Source organism: Mytilus californianus, unplaced genomic scaffold (genome assembly GCF_021869535.1).
Source record: "Mytilus californianus isolate M0D057914Y unplaced genomic scaffold, xbMytCali1.0.p SCAF_52, whole genome shotgun sequence".
Lineage (NCBI taxonomy): Eukaryota > Metazoa > Mollusca > Bivalvia > Mytilida > Mytilidae > Mytilus > Mytilus californianus.
In genome coordinates this window covers 20638-43913 of record NW_026262704.1, presented here as the reverse complement: position 1 = coordinate 43913, position 23276 = coordinate 20638, and the positions used below count along the sequence as shown (strand labels likewise).

Sequence of the window (23276 nt, the reverse complement as noted above, 5' to 3'; positions counted from 1 at the left end):
TTATTTTCACAACTATATTTATAATATTTGAAAACATACAATTTTTAAATTCATTTTTTATTATAAATAATACATGAATAGTCCAATCATTATGTACCATTTAATCAGAATTAATCATCATCATCTGTAGAAATGAATCTTCTGAATTCCCAACTGCATATACATGTATTGCATACATACAAGATAGTAAAGTTTGGCTGTAATTAGTGTCTTTTAAAAGTATTACAAATCATTTATGCCGAGCGGAGCGAGGCTAAAAAAAATTTGAAGGGTTTTCGAGCCGCTGAAGGCCCCAAGTTGCTATAGAACTAATGATGCAAAATGTGTTTCCCATACCCTTTTTTAATCTGATATTGAAAGTTCTGTTTTAATCATTTTTTGACAATATTTTGGTCTCAAAGTAACATGTATAGATTAAGTTTTTAGGAACAACATCAAAAGACAAAGATAAAGCAAAAATTTAATTCACATAGTTTAAGTATGTGGCTGCTGTTTTTTTTAAACTCTTGATCAAGTTAATAACAAAATTACTAAATTACAAAAGGAATGCAATACTAACAGAATACAGAAGGGTAATCAATGAACAAAAGACAAATAAATAAGAAACATTGATCCCCAAAAACCAGGAGCTACGTCTGAGGGAGAACAGAACTTGCTTCTTGCAAGACACTTGCCGTGAAAACAATTTGATATGAAGACAAGCTTTTGGTTTTGAAATTTCCTACATGAGGCATTTGCCTGAATGTAGTTACTGCCATATGTAATAAAAGTGAGTTACATTTGTAAGTGTTCCTGAGACAATATACCTCAAGTTAAATGAAACCTCATTTTTCAGACATTTCAAGTATTTTAAATAATATTTATACTTTTATTATTCAAAGATTTGGGAAGTGATTCCCGATTTTTTTTGAAAAAAAAGTTGGATTTTATGAAGAATCTGGTGCAATCTCATGCTCTCAAATAGACCTGCCGAGTTATTTATTTTTAATACATTGCAAGTCAGGTTATTTATTTTCAAACTACCACAGAACAAACCATTTATTTTAGTGATTATCAAGGCTGAGTTATTTATTTTCAAAATCCTCCTGGCCCCCCCCAGAATATCAAATGGTCGTCCCCTTAGTTTAATATGCTTTGAAATAATTGTCATTCAAGACCAACAGACAAACGGAACAATCCAAAATATGGTAGCCAGTTACCCCGAAGCCATGGGGTAACTCGCCACTTAAGATGTGAAAATTCATTCAAGATCCTTCTCTTATCATTGAATATAAACATACATTTGCTATTGGTATTTCAAGCACACCCTATACACTTAAGTTTCACATAATGATAAAAAAGTTTCACCAAAGATTTGAGGGAAAGATGCAGTAGCTTGAATAGTTCTTATGGTGGCGAGTTACCCCATGTTCTCCTATGCCACGCTCCATATCGTACATAAAAAAGAAACTTTTTTCCCCCTACAGAAGGTTAATTAACTTTCCCCTCTCTACCAATCACTCCCCGTTTCCTGTAGTCTAAAAAAGTTTATAACCCCCTTATTAACCTAAAAAAACACCGAAAAACTGCTCCGTACTAACAAATTTACTTTTACATCGACATGAAACTCACTGGAAATATAGTTTATGTAGCACATCGTACTTCAGCGTTACCGCCATTGCACTTCGGCGTACATTTAGCTATTAACAAGATAGCGTCACAATGCCACCATCGTACTTCAGCGTGATCAAAAACGCACTTAAGCGCCATATCATCGCGGTTCAGAGTCCTACATGGAACGCCTCAGTTGTCTTATGTGGAACTCTGATATTACTTTATAACACTGTATTAATTAAATTTGGAGTAATTATTTAATTTGGAATTTAACTAAATCATGGATTTCATGGATATTTACATGTCAGAGCTTGTTACCATGGTAACAATAGTTGACCAATTAAATATCACATCATGGAAAAAAATCCCATGCAGCACACAGACCTATTGATGAATATAAATCCTGTGCGCCGCACAGACCAAGTGAAGATTATAAATCCTGTGCGGTGCACAGACCAAGTGAAGATTATAAATCCTGTGCGGCGCACAGACCAGGTGAAGAATATAAATCCTGTGCGACGCACAGACCAGGTGAAAACTATAAATCCTGTGCGGTGCACAGACCAACTGAAGATTATAAATCCTGTGCGGCGCACAGACCAGGTTAAAACTATAAATCCTGTGTGGCGCACAGACCAGGTGAAAACTATGAATCCTGTGCCGCGCACAGACCAACTGAAGATTATAAATCCTGTGCGGCGCACAGACCAGGTGAAGATTATAAATCCTGTGCGGCGCACAGACCAAGTGAAGATTATAAATCCTGTGCGATGCACAGACCAGGTAAAGACTATCAATCCTGTGCGGCGCACAGACCAAGTGAATACTATAAATCCTGTGCGGCGCACAGACCTGGTGAAGAATATAAATCCTGTGCGACGCACAGACCAGGGTAAAGTTACATATTGTGTCGCATAGACCAGGTGAAGACTACAAATCTTGTGCTCCTCATAGATTTAATTAGGAGATGTTAGCAAATTCACAGAAGTGAAAATGGTAATAAATGCTGTGTACCACACAAATAACATCTGCAAAAATCAGGGAATGGTAAAACAAATCCTGTTTAAAGCACGGTTGTACTTGATTTGCAATTAGAAGCTCTTCTTGTTGTCCATTTTGGATTTTCTAAACTAGTATATCTGGAGATTCCTTGATTTATTTGCCCGGTTTTTTTTTAAACTAAACTGATAAGGTTGTTCTTTTAAAAATTAGAAGCTTTGCTATGTTGTCTCATTGGGATTTTACCACATATCCCTGATTTACTTGCAATCACTTGCCAGTTATTTGAACTAAAGTGATAAGGATGTACATTTAAAAATTAGGAGCTTTGCTTTGTTGACTCATTGGGATTTCGACATATTCCTGATTTACTAGCCATTATTTTTGGTACTAAAATGTAAAGTTGTACTTTTAAAGTTAGCAGCTTTGCTTTGTTGTCTCATTGGGATTTTCCGCATCTACCTGATTTACATGCTAGCTCGGACTTCTCTTAAACTGAGTTTTACTGTGCGTATATACTGTTGTACGTTTGTTTTTTCTACATTGGCTAGAGGTATAGGGGGAGGGTTGAGATCTCAAAAAACATGTTTAACCCCGCTGCATTTTTGTGCCTGTCCCAAGTCAGGAGCCTCTGGCCTTTGTTAGTCTTGTATCATTTTTAATTTTAGTTTCTTGTGTATAATTTGGAGTTTAGTATGACGTCCATTATCACTGAACTAGTATACATATTTGTTTAGGGGCCAGCTGAAGGACGCCTCCGGGTGCGAGAGTTTCTCGCTGCATTGAAGACCCATTGGTGGCCTTCGGCTGTTGTCTGCTCTATGGTCGGGTTGTTGTCTCTTTGACACATTCCCCATTTCCATTCTCAATTTTACTTTGTACAAAAAGTGTTACGGTTGTATTTTTAATGATTCATGCTTGATGATGTATTCGAATCTTTATTGTTGACATTCTTTAACATGTCATGTGAAGTTTTATACTACTCTTGATATAGCTGTGAAAAAAGAAAAAATTGTTATTCCTGGAAAATGATATTAACCAACAAATAAAACATGTGCAGTTGTAGTTTGATAACAATTTTTTTTTCTCAATAAATCTATGAAAATGATAACAATAAAATACAGGCTTAAATATTGTACATAAACATGAAGCACATTTTGTTTACAAGTTATATCAGGATTTACATGTTTAACAATTTTAGTTTAATAAAAATATTCCAGATTTTTTCTCCCCTCAACACTGTTCTTAACATAATCTACATCTACATCTATAGCTTTCATTTAAATATATCAACATTATTCCAGCAGTCAATTCATTTATGCCAAAAATAGGATTTTACCAACGTATATTTTAGGATTAAACAATACCTTCATTAACATGTAGTATATAAACAAGAATCTGTTCATAGTACACAGATGCCCCACTCTCATTATCATTTTCTATTGGGACTATTAAAATTAGAAAGACATATCATGGTCAACATGTGTACTAATTTTCAAATTGATTGAACTTCAACTTCCTCAAAAACTACCTTGCCCAAAAACTTTAACGATAAAAGGGGATAGACAGGCTTACACACAGTCCAAAAATCTAATGCCCCTCTACTAGTAATATCCTTGGTGGGGCATAGAAAAATTAATTTTAGTATTTTCTAACACTAGTGAAGTAATGGACAAAAAACACTTTTTTTATATAAAAAAAAAAAATCACCCAGATGAAATCCTTTACAGAAATTTAATATTGAATGCATTATGTACTTCATACTGTAAGAAACCCCAGTTTAATTGAACAAAAATACAGAAAATTTATTTAAATGAAAAAAGTAAAAAAATTGATTAAATTCTTAAATGGCCAGGTTGTTTTAATGAGGTTTGAATAAGGATTATAGTTAAAAACTGAGGATATAATTTCGAAATTTTTTTACCATGTTTATAAATTTTACTGGAAAATAACTGTCTCACAGTATGAAAAACTGTTAATAAAATCATCAAAGATGTATAGAAGGTTCCTAATTAGTTCCCGGGATCTGGGTTGAAAACTGTAGTAAATTGATTACGCAAATTATGTATTCATTTTTAATTTTTCATGCCTACCAACCTGATATCATCATACAAAAGACCTGTTTTTGACATCGTCAAACCCTGTCGGAAATCAATTCTTAATCTAAATTTTCTTGCACTCATACTTGTACTTTCAGAATGACAAATTTAAATTAAAAAAAAAATGCTTCACATTCAGGAACAAAGTTTTGCTGTTTTTCCATGTGGAAAATGATATCTGACAATAAACGGGTCACCTCAAAGTTGTTTTTAAATGAGTTTATATAATATGAAGTGGGAAACACCAAAAATGAATGGGTCAGTCTTGCCTACATACTTGCATTGTACTACTTACAGTATAAAATTTACAAGTTTCTTAGATGTTTCGATATTAATATAGGAGATAATCATTTTGAAAATGAGCGGATGAACATGACAAAAATAATTTGTCTCCCCACATTGACTTATAGAAAAGATTTTTTCCAAACATGGTAAGAAGCTTATTAAAATAAATATGATATGAGATCAAGTTTGAAGTTTTGTGCTATAATATTTTTCATTCAAAAATTATTGAATAAAGAATGGGAATATGTCTAAGAGACAGCAACCCAACCAAAATGTATAAACAACTCAAGGCAACCAATGGGTCTTCAACAGACAAGAACTCCCTATACAATTGGGAGGGTAAAATGCAGGACACGTAATATATAAGCTTAATCTCTAAAGTTAATTTATAAGGTATGCTGGTTTCTAAAGTTATTGTTCATGTTGTTTGCAAAAATTTATTTTTTAATAATATTGATAAACTTCCATAAATTCAAATAAGTGTTTTTTTCCAATTTTGTGTTTTGGTCTAAAAAAAGGGTGTTTTAAGTACATATGCATATTAAATAATAATATTTAGCATTGATAATTCTTAAATTTTGACTTGAAGTTCATGACTTTTACAAAACTCTTTTACATTTTTAGGTAAGAAACCCCCCTTTGTTAAACAAAAGCTGTTCCTCATGATTTCTGTTTTGCTGATTTTCTGTGTCCATGCTTCCCGTTTTCCTTTTTTCCCTTGTATCATTCTACTACATGGCTTCCATGGTTTTGTTTTGGAACCTCTGTACCAATGTATCATGCAGGTCTCCTCATCAAAATCAATGACTTGGGCAACTTGAGGCCACTCCTTCTTATATTCCACTAGGTTTAGAAGGACCATCTCCCCTATGCTTACGGTAATTGTATTGTTATCACCTCGGCTATCAGATTTCTTTTTTCCAACAACAAGCTAAAACAAAAAATTTATAGCATTATAAACTTCCACAATTTTAGAAAAAAATTATTATAGGATTAAACGCCTTTTCAAAGGAATTTATTGGTGTATAAACTCGACCAATTCACTCACAAACAAATAAAAGTCTGAATTGTTCTATTTTATACACCAATTAATCCTTTAAAATGTGTTGAATCCTTATAATTCTTAACATATGAGATAAGAAATTTATTTTTCCACACTTGTTACCTCTATCACACGCAAATTGTATATTTGTGTCATTGTATTGGCCTGGCGCATGAATATATTTGTTGGTTACTTCAAAAATATGTACTCCGTGAAATTTGCTCTCTGATTTATATCAACAACAAAAACTCTATTTTATCATTCAACTGAATGTTTTGTGTTTATTTGTTAATTTAACGATTATTGCAAAGTGAAAATAAATATTGTAACGTCGAGCATGATTGTGTTAATATCACCGCCATTTTGTTTACATTGGTTACAAAAAGAAGTTCGGTCAACGTCGTCTATCGAAAAATAAACAACGTCAAGAACAACTTCCAGAAGTCCTCTCCACCACCACCAATCATATCAATGTATTCCCTAATATGCAAATCATATAAGAATTATTGTTTACTAAATCTATGTTTAAGAACACATTTGGTTGTTGAAGAGAGGGGGTTTAATATTAACCAAATATAATTTGTAACTGACCAGGTCTTATTTGTTCTAGCAGACTTCCTGAAAAGCATTTTTTGTCAAGTCAAAAAAACATATGTTTTCATGGTTCTTGTTTAAATCAATTAATCTTTATAATTATAGTGAGTCTTTCCATTTCTTGTTGTAGTTTGTGTTGGTAGTTTGTGTAGGTGTTTCTTGGTTTCTCCTTTTGTATATAAATTAGACTGTTGGTTTTCCTGTTTGTATAGTTTTACACTGGTCAATTAAAGTCCTTTTATAGCTTGCGGTTCGATGTGAACCAAGACTCCCAGTTGAAGATAGTACTGTAACCTATAATTGCTTTAATACTTATACTATATTGTGTCTTGGATACAGAGTTGTCTCCTTGGCACTTATATCTTCTTATTAATTTTGGTAGAAGTTTATAAGTTTAAATTTTTATATACTAGTATACAAAATGAATTACCTGAGGAATTGGTTCATCTTCATCTGACACATCACTTAACTCTGAATCACTCAACTCTCTAATGTTAGAGGTTTCTTTCAAATCTCTTTCCTTGGCTTTCTCAATCAACTCAGTCAACGGCCACACTGCTTCTTCGGGAGATTCTGTGACAAAAAAAAAAATTTTATATGTATTTTTTTTGGTATGTTTAAAACAGAATAAACAGCTGCACCATGAGCGCATGATACACCCTCACATTTTCAAAGAACAAAGTTCAAATACTTCTCAATGTCATATTTGAAATTTATGAAAATCATAAGGGAGATTACATGAATAGATATAAACAATTCACCAAAGTTTCTTGAGAATTGCTGAAAGCATTTTTCAGTTATTGTCGGAAACTGGAAAATCCCCCCTTTTTTTTAATGAAAAAACCCCATTACACAGAAATTTAAAATCTAAAATTTATAAAATTCTAAAGGGAGCTGAAATCAACAGATATTAACAATCTATCATGGAAAATTATTTTTATATTGTTTGAGGCTTGATAATGCTGAGTTGTGTTGTAGCACGTGTAAAGAATCTTCAAATCTCTGCTGCAGATACTTCTTTTTGGCAGATAGTTTAGAATTTAACCACTGTATTTGTACAAGGAAAATTCCCCATTACGAATACCATTACCTGTGCCAATTATCTTTTTAGAGAGCAAACAGTAGTATAGAAGGAATGCATTATACAATTTGGCCTTTACGAAAAGTTAATATTCCAAAATTATTTTGTCTGTAGGCTTTTTCAAAAGAAATTAAAATTTATTTTTTTTGTTAATCATATAAACTTAAATTAGTACTGACCATTACTAGAAAGATCTGTGAAAAAATCATTCCACCACTTTTTATCTTCCTCTCTCTTGAAGTATGAAAATGAACCAATGATATCATTCTTTAACTTTGTCAGGTCTATTTTGTTGTAGTTGGGGATGATAATTGTTGGAGAGTCCTGGGGAACACCAAGAAGAAGTTGTTCCTCTGGTTCTTGCCAAGTCTGAAATAGATTTGATATTTTTTAACCACATTTTGTGATAGTATGTGAATCATTCTAAGGCAATTTTTTGTATCAATGGTTCTGATTGGATGACAGTAAGCGTAAAATTCTCCATCTCCTTGTGTGTAACTAAGGAAGCCGACATTTTGAATTGCTGAATGTCTTTACATGTAATTTCTACAATAATAAGCAAAAATAAGAAATGTTGCACCTTAATAACTTCTTTTCATCAAATTTTATTAAATTCTGAAGTGGCCAAGAAGCCAGAAAATGCCTGGTGTTTACGTTTGATGCCGGAAGCATACCTATGACATCACCTAGTGTAGGGGCAAAAGAAGATAACATCTCTTTGCTGAAGTTTCTTTATTTAAAATTTTTTACTGAAAGAATTATTGAAATTGAATTATGTACTTTTTTGCATTAGAATAGAGATAACTGTATTGTACTTGAAGCTTTGTGGACGTCACAAAATATAAATATGTTTACCTGCTATGAATTTGCTAGGTAAACTAAATTTGTGACAGTAAAACTACAAATGGACGTCCGCAAAGCTTCAAATACATTACAGTTATCTCTTAATGTTAATACATCTTTAAAAGTGCTCCAGGTTTCCTGAAATTTGAGCCATTCTGTCCTGACTTATTTAAATTCAACCATTATTTCTAATGTGGAGAAGATATCAAATTAGAAAGTCCAGTACAAATCTTCTTTAATTGATGTCCCCAAAGCATACTGTTCCTTAAAGTTAAAGTGACAAACAGAATATTTTAAGTATGACAGATCTTTCAAATGTGTTGGTCCAAATAAATAAAATGATGAAAGTGTGTTTTCTAGAATTTCATTAATAGTGTTATACAAAGTTTGTACAGGACACCCCCCCCCCTTTTTTCCCTTATCAAACTGCTTACAGAACAAAATAAAATAGTGGGCACCCTTTTAAAATTTGGGATCCTCCATGACTGAAGATATGTATTGAAATAACAAAATTAAAATGCTGAGGTTGACAAACAGCAAAAGATTCTACAGTGATGGATTCCAAGTTGTTGAAATTAAATCATTACATTTGAACAAAATAAATAACTGATTCATTTATTACATAATTCGTTAGTATTTGCAAGTATGACATATTTAATTATACCTTGTCAGTTGACCATTTTTTGTAAAACAGTCTTGTTTTCCCATCTTTCTTGATTATTTTAAATATGTGGGGGTAAGAATGGTTACACATTTTGTTCAGATACTGAGTTATCCAACCAGCTACATCCCACACTTTTGATGTTTGAACAGACACTGGATTTGGAGTAGTGCAGAACTCAAAAGCTCTCATGAGTTTGGGCAGTGTCAGAACTGCCTGTCTTGCCAACCAGGAAGAAAATCTGCAATTAAATTATGACAGAATTGTAGCATGAAGAAAACACAGCAACCATACATCAGAACATAGTTTACTCTTTTTTTTGTCATGTGTAGAAATTGTTAAAGTGTTTGTTAAACAGGAAGTTGCTGATTGATCAATCTGAAAAAGCATCACAGTCTAGCTCACTCATATAAACCTTGATACCAAATTTCAGAAAACCTTATTATTCAGTTGCTCAGAAAAATGTGTCAAAATATTCATGAAACAGATGGACAGAATGACAGACAGGTGTAAAACAGTTAACATCTGTTTTATCTGACCTTAGCCTACAAGGCTTGTGTGAGTTATTGCCATCACTTGGTGTCCGTAGTGCCTCTATTAACTTTTCATATTCTAATCTAAATTAAATGCTCCTCTGGGTGCAGCTTGATACGACCGCAGAGGTCGAAGCTGAACAGTTGGGGCAAGTATGGACATAACATTCAAGCTTGATACAGCACTGAATTTGGATTGTGATTAAATATTTGACACAGCATAGGTTTCTGACACAGAATGAATGTGGTCTAAGAACTTAAAAATTTTTAATTTACCTATTCAAACCATATCATTATTATTTGCTTTTATATATAAATCAGAAATAACCAATTTAAAATGGAAAATTTTAAAGAAAAAAAAGGGGAAAAAAATTCCCCCTCAAATTTTTTGAACCCCCTTATGATTCATCACCCCCAAACTCAATCCCAGCCTTCCCTTTGTGTTACAATGTATGGTGCCTTGCAGTACAATTTCAGAGAGATCCGTACACTTAAACACAAGTTATTGTCTGGAAACTAGAAAAATGCTTGTTTTTTTGCCCCTTTTTTGCCCCAAATTCCTAAACATTTAGGGCAATTACCCCCAAACTCAAATCCAGCTTTCCCTTTGTGATATGGAACCTTGTTGTACAATTTTATAAAGATCCATACACTTACACACAAGTTATTGTCCTGAAACTAGAAAAATGCTTGTTTTTTTGCCCCTATTTGGCCCCTAATTCCTAAAATTTTGAGGCAATTACACCCAAAATCCATCCCAGCCTTCCCTTTGTAGTATGGTACCTTGCAGTACAATTTCAGAGAGATCCATACACTTGAACACAAGTTATTGTCTGGAAACTAGAAAAATGCTTATTTTTGGCCCCTAATTCCTAAAATCTTGAGGCAATTACCCCCAAAATCAATTCCAGCTTTCCCTTTGTAATATGGAACCTTGTAATACAATTTCAGAAAGATCCATACACTTGAACACAAGTTATTGTCTGGAAGTTACAAAAATGCTTATTTTTGGCCCCTTTTTTGGCCCCTAATTCCTTAACTGTTGGTACCTTAACCCCCCAAAATCAATTCCAACCTTCCTTTTGTGGTATTGAACCTTGTGGTAAAATTTCATAGAGATCCATTCACTTAAACTAAAGTTAGAGTGCGAAAACCAATGTGTCTTTGGATTTTTTTGCGGTCGTATAAAAACTACATATGAAGAACAGCTTAAGGGATTGAAACAAAACTTATTAGTTATGTTCCTATCAAGGTCATGAACAAGCGTTTTTAATTTGATGCAGATTGGAAATTCAAAATGGCGTACGTGCCACAGACGGTCAATTTATACATAGAAACTGTAAGGAAAATTCATTTCTAATGATGTAAGGTGCAAACAATTTATGCAGACATGACCCTAAGAAGTAGCTTATTTAGGGTGACAGTCTTCACGCTAAACATTTGAATCCACAGGCCGAAGCTCAATTTTACCAAATTTTTAGTTGGATTATGTTGGCTTGTAGAGAAGAATTTCACAAGCCGGACAGCAATATTACAAGCCATGGCTGTAGGACTTGTGGTTAAGCTTGAAGACATTGGGGTTAATGTTTTAGTCCTAGGAAAATAATTTGGAATTATAATTTACTCTCCTCTCTTTTTGATAAATAAGTGATGAAAGCTCTAGGAGCCTTCTGTTTTAATCATGGGCTATACAAACTGGTTTCCACATAAAACCTTACTAAGACCACTGCAGAAATCCATCTCCTGAATATTTATGTACATCTTTTTCTGGTCAAGGATAGCAAAAAGGAAATTTTTACATTATGCTATATATTACGTACCTTGAAAATACCTGGTCAACGTCTTCATGGGTATGTCCTACCATAAGGAATGATACTTTAACTTTTTTGAAAACACCAAGCTCTACTAACAGTGAAAGGAATCCAAAGACAAATCTGTAATACATATTTGATATCAATAAACATAAGAAATAAAATCCTACATCAAACAGTATTTGAACTCAACAAAGTATTTTCTGATAGGTTCTTCATCTCCTTTAACTTTGAGCTACAAGTTACATTTTTTTATTGAGCATTTCTGTTTTTTAAACAGTGCTTTTTCAACTGGTTTTCAATTACATATCATATTTTCAAACTTTAAATTGATGAATTTCATTGAAGATTTCGTAAATTTAATTCACAAAGCACAAATTTCAGCAATTTTTATGTAAAATATATGTTTCCTTAACTTTGGTTATTTTGTAACATTCTTTCATTCAATGGTCATACAGTTAAATAATAGTAAATAACCTGTTCTTATTTTCCCTGTAACAATTGTCCATTTGCAAGTAAAGGACTGGTGGGATGTCTTCCAAACCTGCCAAAATGTTTATCAAGGTTGAGATGGTTAAATTCGCTGAGTGTGGGTATTCAAATAGGTCAAAAAATCCATAAGTACTGATTCCGTGAAGCAATACCCCAATTAAGTGGACTCTCAGCTTCCACATATTACCTGTAAACTTTGATTTATACAGGAAGTGTGGAAGCTGAGTTTTGCTTTGGTCCATTGAGTCAATTATAACAGATAAATATTTTTCCTGTTGTTCTTTAGCCTTCTGAATATGCTTGTAATATTTCCTTCTTTCCATGCTGAAAAAATAAATAAAAGGAAATGAAGCAGGGATGGGGTAATTGTAATATGTAATCATAATTGATTGGTTTTGATAAAATCTATTTAAGTAATTGACATTAATATGTAAATGTCCACATTTTTTTTACATGTTGTAGTAATTCAATTGATTATAGCAAAAAATATTGTGTAATCATAAATTTAATTTCGATAGCATTTCAATTACTTTGGGAAAATAGTTTGACAAAATAAAACCTACTTAAGGTAGATGGGGTGTCTAAATTATAATCCATAGAATTTTTTAATAATTTGCCAAAATGTAGTTTATATCAAGCTTTTTTAAAAAAAATGATAAAAAGAATGGGTCACGGGGCTTATTTTCATGCTACAGGTTGTTCAAAATTAACAGATTTAGTATAGATTATGCATGGAAAATCCAATTTTCTGCCATAAAACGAAAACTACACCATAGAATTTTGAGATAAAATATGAGAAGATAGCTTTAATAGTATGCTTTCAGATAAGAAAAAGAAAAAATTGGGACACCGGACCCGTTTTCTTGCTACATAATAAAATAGGTAAATTCCTAACACATTCTATTGTAAAAGTACCTTTATCTGAATTATCTGCCCTTACATTTGAGTTGCCTCCCCTTATGTGGCAAAGTTGGAAAAAATTGAATCAAACAAAAGTTTTCTGTTTTTTTGTAAAATATAACCATAAATATGATAAAACATGTCATTTTCTATATTGAAATGAAAATTCTTACACATGAATTACCTACTACTCTCAAAATTTGCACATTCTATTAAAGATCTAGACCGATTGTTTTCAGGTATTACAAAATCCAAGATGGAGGAAGACACCCTATCTACCTTAAAATGAAAATACCAACTGCATGTGTTGTTCAATTAGTGCTATTATACATATAACTTACTTTGGAGTTCAATTAAATTGTCATATTTCAGATTTTTTTTTTCAAGCCAGCGAGTTTCTTGACAATTATCACTTTATTTTCACATTTGGAAACTAATGATTTTAAATCTATATCATTCCAGTTACGTCATGAATAAAATTAAAGCTGGGGTTAAGTGCGTTGCTATATCGAAGTTAGTTTCAAAATTGAATGAAACATTTGACCTCAGAAATCAGTTTGTTATATATTTACAGAACAGGTATATGAATAAATGATAAATTTACGAAGAGAATGAACTATCTTATCTATCAAATAACTAAAACATTTCAAGAGAAAAGTTTTGATATAATGATTAAGAAATTATGCAAAGTCTACAATACTTACTTTTGTTGTTTTAGGTGTTTTTCTCTCCTTCTTTGTAGTTCTTGCTTTCTTGTCTTGTTTCTGGTTGATGAAAGTTTTGTCTTTATTTTAATGCATTTATTGCATTTGGAAAATCTTGATACCTGAAAAAAATCAACTCTGTAAACAAGCTCACTCTCAAAGGCCCTAGAGTGCATGAATCTATCACATGGAAACATAAAAAAACTATATTTGCAGTTCAAAGGCAATTTCTTTTTTCTAAACTTTGATATTGTGGTTTTCCATATATGATCCAAAAATAGAAAATTCCTCATTATTTAAATATAACAAGTTTATCATCAAAATTAGTGCTGAAGCCACTATCACATGGTTAAATGAGGTTGTAGGTGGGATGATAATTCTATTATGATTTTGTTTTGCATATCAACAAATAAAAATGTAGTTGATTGTGATATGTCAATTAAGACTTTCTTTCCTAGGTTATCACTTCAATAAACAATTTAGCCTTTTAAAACTACTTCTGTTGCCTATGGTTACATACAGTGGATATTATTGTGAAGAGTTTAATCATTAGAGATGTCATAACCAAGTATTATCATAGGATTAAACGCCTTTTTAAAGGAATTTACTGGTGTTTAAACTCGACCAATTCACTCACGAACAAATAAAAGTTCAATTTATACACTAATAAATTCCTTTAAAAAGGCGTTTAATCCTTATAATTCTTTAAAAATGGAGATAAAGGAATGCATGTTCCCACACTCGTAACCTGTATCTCACGTACATTGTATATTTGTGTCATTGGATTGGCCTGGCGCATGAATACATTTGTTGGTTAAGGACTTTTATGTTAAGTTTGTGAGTAAGAGCCCCGGTTTACACATCAATAACCTCTAGAAAAAATGTGTTTAATCCTTATAATTCTTAAGCCAAATATTAGTGATTTTTAATTAATATTTTTGTGTGTAATGGGTACTATAATTTCCATCAAATGCACAATTGACAGGTCGTAACTAAGGAGTTGGCCGCCATATTGCCATTTTAAAATCCATAAATGTTCTATAAATGCAACAGAATCTAAAATGAAATAGCACCTACCTCAAAAACTTCATTTTAATTAGATAATGTCCGAATTTACAGCGTACAAGTTACGAAATAATATTTCCCTTGAAAGTTTTCATTCGTTTGACGTTGTGTTTTGCCATGACATAAATTCGCTAAATCATTCATGAAATTTCGCAGAATTTTTTCTAAATTTTATTTTTTTTACATTTTCGAAGCTCTAATGCGTTATTTCTTATTTGTTATATATGCATAAGAATAGAAACAAATGTTATGTATTTGTTTTTTTATCTCAATTTGCTGAAAATCCCGGGATCCTTGCATAAATGTGCATATCGCGCATGAATAGATCACAGTGAAGTTTACAAAAGTAGTTTCAGAAACATGGTTTATCGAAGTGTAAACCAAGCGAAAAAATTTTAATTGAACAATCCAATTCAAGTATTTATAGATATGCAAATCATATAAGAATTATATACAAATAATGATTCAGATCATTAAATGGTATGTTTGTGTTACCTTAGGGATGGCAATATGACACATACATGTTCTCCAGAGTAACATAAAATGTGACATGGAAATAACTTCTGGTTCCCCCTTGTCATGTTGGTATTCAACCATCTCACTGTAAATTGACTTTTTGGTCACACATGGTGGTAGGTGTATTTTTTCCTGGTTGGGTAATTTCTCACCAAATTGGATGGCATACATATGCAACCATGTCATTGCACTTTGGCTAGAAGCTTTCATTCTACCAAGACGATTACCAATTTTATTGATAACAACTGATCCATCTAAAATTGAAGACAATAAGAATTCTATTACTCATGTAGCTACAACCAGACACAAGAAACTTCAAACATGTTCATACATAAGAATTTTTTTTCGTAGGCAAGTCAGATAATAAACTTTATTTGTTTTTTCTGCATGAAATTTAGTTAGTGTTTTAAAAAATCCTAATTCCTCCTTTACAGATTTACTAAAAAAAATACCCGTGTGTGTGGCTTGAAGGTACTTAAAAGGTTTACGTTGATAAACAGTTTGGGTTTATGATTCTCAAACTGTTTTTATGTTGATAGCTTGGATTAGTTTGTCAGTTCTTCTTCCATAGAAGTTTGAATCTACTATTAGAAGCTTCTGTCTCAGTGATACACAGGTGTTCCTAGAATGGATGAAATAGCAATAGGGGACTTAAATAATCTCATTATCTGCAAGCAAAAAAATAAAAGTGTTCTCAGTTTTTAGTTGTGTGATGCATGTTTTATATATTTACCATAAAACTTTTTCTGAATACTATAGTACGTTGATTTAGGGATTCCAAGAACCAGTAGAAAGGCTGATAGACACACTGAAGATGTACCTATCAGGTACTTGAACTCATACTTGCAAGTAAGCTCATTGATCCTGAAAGAGAATAAGAACATATTTTTTTAACTAGTATTCATTTACATTTTTATGTTGTCATAAGTTAAAGATTTTTTTGTCAATATAAAACCTGTTTATGTTATAACAAAATCATGCAATCAAATAAATGTGTTCGTGAAAAATTACACAGGGTTATAAGTATAATAATAGTGCATTTGATTTGATTTGATTTTTTTGTGTTTTAATGCCACTTTTAAGCACCGCTTTTGGGCATTTGAATTCATACAGCAGGTAACAAATTTCCGGTAGTCCCATGAAGAATTGTTCAGTGTTAGCTCATATTTAACCTAGCTCACTACATATTACTATATGTACCTGTTAAAGTGTTTCAATTAAGCAGTCTGTAATTTTGATGGCTGTGGATTGTTGTTGTGTTTAATATTTGTTTTTCATTTCATATGTTATCATATAAATCTGGACGTTGATTTGTCATGTCTTGTTTTACACTGTCATTTTGGGGTCCTATACAGCTTACTTTGCTGTGTGAGTAAAGGCTCCACTTTGAATGCCGTATTGTGACTGACTTATAATTAAGAGATCTTTAAAGAAAATTCCATGAAAAGATGTTGTCTTCTTTGGCCCCTAAGCTAGGTAACGTCATAGGAGATAGAGAATTTTACGCTTACTGTCATACAATCAGAACCATTGATACAAAAAATTTGTATTAGAATTGCTGATAATTTGGATGGCAATCATACCACATCTTCTTATATTGAAATATAAACATGATAAAAGATGAAAATTATACATCAATGAACATATGTATACCTAGAATGGCTTTGTAGCCAATTCAGAATGAACTGACTTTTTTCATTTGTAGACAGGGATTGAAAATTATTTCGAACAGTCTCTGCGGTCATAATGTCCAATCCTGATATGCAAAGCATTGAACAGCACACCATGTATGTGAAAGAAGTCAGTGCTTTCAGGCTTCTTCTTTCTGCAAAATTTAAATAAATGGAATATGAGCTTACTGATTGATAACCCACAATGACAACATTAATCCCATAAAGTGGATTATCTCCCTTTAAAATCATCAGCAATAATCATCTTGCTTCATGCACATAAACATGTGATACACTTTTACTTTCATATAATATTTTATCAAAATATATTGAGTTAAGGTCAATGAGTTGCCCTTGCAAGATTCTGAATATGTTAAACAAATGCAAAATGGTCGTTGGGTTATGTCCCTAAGCAAGCATGCAGCAATTATAAGCACAAACATAGGATGTCTTACATTGGACACACAGATGAATTCGGTGGTTCCTTGTACCCTCCACTAACTTTCTTTGCATGGGTGTAATACATGTTAATAATACAATATTTTACAGAGAATGCGGTTTCTGATTTCTAGTCATTTTAATTAGTGAAGACAATAATTAGGACTACCAGGTAATAGACAAAAAATTAATTTTTTGGGTTTAGTATATAGAGAATAATACATGGTGAAATCTGTATCACATGCCATATCATCCCGAGATACCAATATCAGCCCGAGGGTCTTTAGGATCGAGGGTGATACAGCATGTGATACGGATTTTGCCATGTTTTATACGCTTTATCATATATTTAAATAGGAGAGTATATAGGAACTGCTTACTGATACAAAACACCTGGGTTACCTTTAGATTCATTTTTGCCTCGTTTTAACATTTATCAAATATAGGAACTGCTTAATTATTCATCCGAAGCACCTGGGTTTTCTTACAATTTGTGTCCTGTAGTCCATAGAAATATTATGTTTATTGTATTTTTTGTTGTTGTTTTATTTTCATTGAATTCTTTTTGTCCTACTTTAGTAATGTTGTACTATACAAAACACATTCTGAAATAAACCTATTAAGAAAACAAGAATGTGTCCCAAGTACACGGTTGCCCCATCGGCACTATCATTTTCTATGTTCAGTGGACCGTGAAAATGGGGCAAAATCTCTAATGTGGCATTAAAATTAGAAAGATCATATCATAGGGAACATGTATACTAAGTTTCAAGTTGATTGTTCATCAACTTCATCAAAAACTACCTCGACGGACGAATGGACGGTCGAAGGAATGGACGGATGAACAGACGCACAGACCAGAAAACATAATGCCCATAAATGGGGCATAAAAAGTATCAATTGTAAACCAACAATTCAATAACAAGTATACTATAATAAACAAAGGACTACTTTAAGACGTGAGAAAAATATGTACTTTTGAAATATCAAAATTTATAAAGTTTAACCCTCTTCTTGCCCTTATTTTTTTATGATTTCATTTCATGTGCCAGAAAATATGAAAGCTCTACGTCTGTGAAGTCACATGCCAAACAATGATGTCATTAAAAAAATGCCGTAATGACCGTTCCATTTTGGAACCATTGAAGAAAAATATTTCTCTAATTTTTGTGCGATAAAGGGGTGTGATAATATCAGATTATTACATGGCATTTTTCATATCAGATGTATTTTCAGCCCAAGGTTCAATATTTGCCCAAGAGCTGAAGTCTTGAGGGCTGATATTGACCGAGGGCTGATAATACATCTGATATGAAAAATGACATGTTATGATCTTTTTATCATATGCCTCAACAATGGAGAAAAACAGTTTTTTGGTCCTTTTTTCATGGTTCTCACGTAGAAGTTCAAAAAGTTAAAAGTTTACGAAAAGGCATGTGATAATAATCGAAGCATGTGATAAATTTTCCATATCAGATCGCTATAAAATATGGAATTCACGTAAATTCAATGCTATTATCATACTGTAAAATTTATATGTTATTTGCTATAAGTATATGATAAAGGGTCTGCATCAAAGATGAGCGATACGGATTAAACAGGAGGCTATTTATCAAATATTCAAAACTGCTGTATTTACTACTAAATATATGATAAATATATATATAAAATTAAATATACATGCTTCTTACTTTTTCTCACAGGAGTTTCCATTGTTTCATCTCCAGGATAGTTCATATGACGGTCAACAGAAGACCCAAATGGTCTTCCTCTTTTTCTATGTGCTAAAATGCAAACATTACCATGATTACAAGAGGTTTGCTTGTTGTTTGATTTTTCCACAATTACTTAGTAATAAACAGTTGAGTGTATTGCAATTTATTAAAGCCACATTAAAATGTCATGCAATCTCCTACCTCAAAATGTACTTAAATAGAGATATAAGAAGATTTATTCTAATGCTACATCGCTTGTAATGTTAATTTTTATTGGATAAAGTCACCAATTTTCATGGCATCAATTCACAATTAATGCTATGGAAATGTATATGCAAGCGCAAACCATGTTTGGAAGATTTTTAATGTATAATTTGACGTTTTTTTCTTTCAGGTTCATTAAAATGAAGATAACAATATTGTATTTTAAGCTTCAACAGCATCAATTGGTGATTTTTGGCCCCAGATGATTTTTAAAATGTTTATATCATTGTAAAGGCTCCAAATTATCTCCCTTTGGCACAAAAATGCCATTTTTATGCATTAAATATTTTTAACTCATCTGTGACCTATATTTTTAATATTTTTATACGACCGCAAAAAATTTTGCGGTCGTTTATTAGTATGAAGTTGGCGTCATCGTTGTCCGAAGACACATTGGTTTACACACTCTAACTTTAGTATAAGTGAATGGATCTCTATGAAATTTTACCATAAGGTTCAATACCACAAAAGGAAGATTGGGATTGATTTTGAGGGTCATGGTACCAACAATTAAGGAATTAGGGGCCAAAAATAAGCATTTTCTAGCTTCCAGACAATAACTTGTGGAATTTTTTTTGGGGAAAAGGGGGGGGGGGGGGGGGGGGTAAAAAGAAATTGTGGGGTGTCTATTTTTTCTCATTTTAGATTTCAGAAATTAAAAAGAATTATTCTTCAAATATTATATTTTTTTTCAAATTTCAAATATTGACAAATTTCAAAAAGTAATCTTTAATTGCACAGTATGGCGCATTAGATTTGTAAAATCTTTGACCACATTTAATTATTTGTTATGCCGAATCTGACCATGTATCTAGATTTTTAATTTTGGGTCCAGTTTTCAAATTGGTCTACATTAAGGTCAACAAAAATTGAATATATGGAGTTCTTTGATATGCTGAATCTAAACATGTATTTAGATTTTTGATTATGGGCCCAGTTTTCAAGTTGGTCCAAGTTGGGGTCCAAAATTAAACTTTGTTTGATTTCAACAAAAATTGAATATATGGGGTTCTTTGATTTGTTGAATCTAACCATGTATTTTGATTTTTGGGCCCCGTTATCAAATTGGTCCATATTGAGGTCAAAAGGGTCCAAAATTAAACTTTGTTTGATTTCATCAAAAATTGAATTATTTGGATTCTTTGATATGCTGAATCTAACCATGTATTTAGATTTTGGATATTGGACCGTAATAGGTAAATTAAAAAATTTTAAGTTCTTAGACCACATTCATTCTGTGTCAGAAACCTATGCTGTGTCAAATATTTAATCACAATCCAAATTCAGAGCTGTATCAAGCTTGAATGTTGTGTCCATACTTGCCCCAACTGTTCAGGGTTCGACCTCTGCGGTCGTATCAAGCTGTGCCCAGCGGAGCATTTTATTTAAATGAGCTGTACTTAAACTGATCAATTGTAAAATTTAAGAGATTTTTTTCATTTCAGTTCTTTTTTTATTTCGCTATTATCTCTATTTCTCCTATTAGTTCAACAGAAAAAAGTACCTTAACAAAAATGCATGCTTCTTTCAAAGGCAGATTGTGTGTTAAATGAACGGTGACCACCTTTTTTATTTAATTTTCTATTATGTATATGATAAAGCTCATTTATAGAAAAAAATTAAGTGAAACCCTATATTTAAAAAAAAGCAGTAAAATAGGGGAACACCTTGTGCTTTTCCTATTCAATTGTGTAACATAGAACCTTAGACATACATCTTTAAATGATTTACCTGAAGGTTCAATATTTTCAGCAACTTCATCTCCTGACTCACATTCTAACTCAGAATCATCTGTATCTTGATTGCTGTCTGAAATTGAACAAATAAATGAATTCACTTAATTCAAAATAGTAAATTAATTTTAAAAAAATTGACTTTAGAAATTGAAACCAAGCAAGAGCATCTCTATAAGCAGATTCCTTCATCCTTTAATTAACAGGGCTTTGCAGCAAAATTTTATCTGGAAAATCACATAAATGGTCATATACAATATACGGTCAATATCAGAAAAATATAAACTTTTTTGTATGAGGCCGAGAAACTGGGGAAGGGTGAGGTTCTACCGAGCCCTTCACCAGTTTTGCGCCGAATACAAACAAGTTTATATTTTTTTTACATTGACCTTATATTGTTTTTATACTGCAAGTTAAATTAATACATTGATAGCTATTAAAATTGTAAAACTAAATTCAAACTTATTTTCATCCTTTAAGGAACCCCTGATTGTGGAAAAGTGTTGCATGATGAAATTCACATTGCACAACATATAGCTGTGTTACTATATTTAGGAAATAAACACAACTAGTTGCAGTGTAAATTGTAATAGTAGGAAGTGTGATCTGCATGAAAGCACAATCCCAGGAAAACCCTGCATTTATATATATAAATAAATCATGCATTTGGGGATGATATTTGGGATGGGAATAAATCTTATAATATTACAATTTGGAGCTACAAACTATAAGTTTTTGCTACTTATACAATCAAAATCCTTAATTGAATTTATTACCTTCACCATTATCACTTTCATCAGGACTATTCATTTCCATCATACATGTATCTGTGATATTTTCATAATCTGAATTGAAAGAATTATTGAACAGATTAAAACATTACTATAGCTATAGCATACATTTTATAAATTAAGGTGATATACATTTTAAGTCATATGAAATGAGTGACTGGTGAAAAATAATGTTTATCCAATTCTTGAACCATGCAATGCATGTATATATATTTCTCTAATTCTTTGACAATTTATACCTTTCTGCACTCATTGTATAAAAAAATTTAATCAACGTGTGGTTGCCGGTGATCTCAGAAGATGATTGGATGAATTTAAGGGTCATAACCTTTATCAGCTCAAAATATGCTTACAGGTGTTAATGAAATTGACAACTTTGTGAAATGTGGAAGGGACTCGAAGGGGTTTTGGTTTAACAAAAAATGAAAATGTATTTTTTAATCATTAGAGAAACAGATTCTTACATAGTTACTCGTGAATTATCGGATTTATCCAATCTCGATAGTTAAATTATAAATTTTAAAGTCCTCGCCAAGGCTCAGACTTTAAAATTGATAATTTAACTATCTCGATTGGATAAATCCGATAATCCACTGGTATCAATGTAAGAATCTATATATATCATAAAATAAGTCTTCTGTGCACGATTTTGTCTTTTTTTATGCATCCATATCGCATAATCGTCAAATCAGCTAATTTAATATTTAAACCAAAATATAATTTGTGATTTTGAGTTTGGGGTTAAACAACATGCTCATATAATCAATTAGTTTTACAAACTCAAAAATTTAGTTAATGTTTTACAATCAAAATCCTTAATTGAATTTATTACCTTCACCATTATCACTTTCATCAGGACTATTCATTTCCATCATACATGTATCTGTGATATTTTCATAATCTGAATCGAAAAATTAATGAACAGATTAAAACATCAATCAATATACAATATATCCATAAAGGGGCAGAAAAAAAATATTACATTGAATTTGACAGTTGTGTGTGATTAAGGAGCTACCATTTAATTTCCAGGGTGAGGGGATAGGATGAAATATGAAAAAAAGCAGGCCAGGAGTTTTGAGTAAATGTAACTAGAGGCTCTAAAGCACCCAAGTTGCTCACCTTGGTCTATAGGCAAATCAAACATTAAGTACACTCTCCAACATGAAGACAAGAATACTCTGACTTCATGACAAAAATCTTTATTTTGTTGATCTTGTATAACTGATCTTTTAGTCTGTTCAGTTTCTTTGACTTACATAATAGATCTTGCCTTGCTGATCATTAGTGTGATTTAAAGTGTTTATTAATTTATTATGATTTAAATCATATTAGGCATAATAGAAAAACTTTCTCTCTAAATATCATTTTAGTCATGTCAGCTATGTTGATAATATTAGCCAGCTGGGTCTTCCGACACGTTTTAATAACTAGATACTTAAATGAC

At 31.9% G+C, this 23276-nt stretch overlaps 1 protein-coding gene across 2 annotated transcripts; it reads right to left on the bottom strand.

The window, feature by feature from the left end:
• Window positions 1-5219: 5219 nt before the first annotated feature.
• LOC127703853 (uncharacterized) lies at window positions 5220-23180 on the bottom strand. Of its 2 annotated transcripts, XM_052207930.1 has the most exons (14): window positions 22662-23180; window positions 21815-21883; window positions 21037-21114; window positions 19018-19110; window positions 16872-17043; window positions 15952-16082; window positions 15198-15472; window positions 13638-13759; window positions 12019-12357; window positions 11551-11664; window positions 9201-9438; window positions 7873-8062; window positions 7043-7185; window positions 5220-5907 (listed from the first exon to the last, which is right to left on the bottom strand). In XM_052207930.1, the coding sequence occupies exons 1-14, from the start codon at window positions 22702-22704 to the stop codon at window positions 5548-5550; spliced, it is 2367 nt and encodes a 788-aa protein (XP_052063890.1). In that variant the 5' UTR covers window positions 22705-23180; the 3' UTR covers window positions 5220-5547. The 2 variants fall into 2 exon arrangements, with proteins under 2 accessions (XP_052063890.1, XP_052063891.1); XM_052207931.1 differs by lacking the exon at window positions 21815-21883 and having other exon boundaries at window positions 22662-23175.
• Window positions 23181-23276: the final 96 nt, after the last annotated feature.

Bases quoted from the DNA above. Each gene is read 5' to 3' on its own strand.
- LOC127703853 (XM_052207930.1), bottom strand. From the start codon at position 22,704: ATGATGGAAATGAATAGTCCTGATGAAAGTGATAATGGTGAAG. The intron at 21,884-22,661 runs GTAATAAATTCA...CTTTCAATTCAG, and splicing joins TGAAAGTGATAATGGTGAAG to ATTATGAAAATATCACAGAT. The intron at 5,908-7,042 runs GTAATTCATTTT...TTTTTGTTTTAG, and splicing joins AAGATGAACCAATTCCTCAG to CTTGTTGTTGGAAAAAAGAA.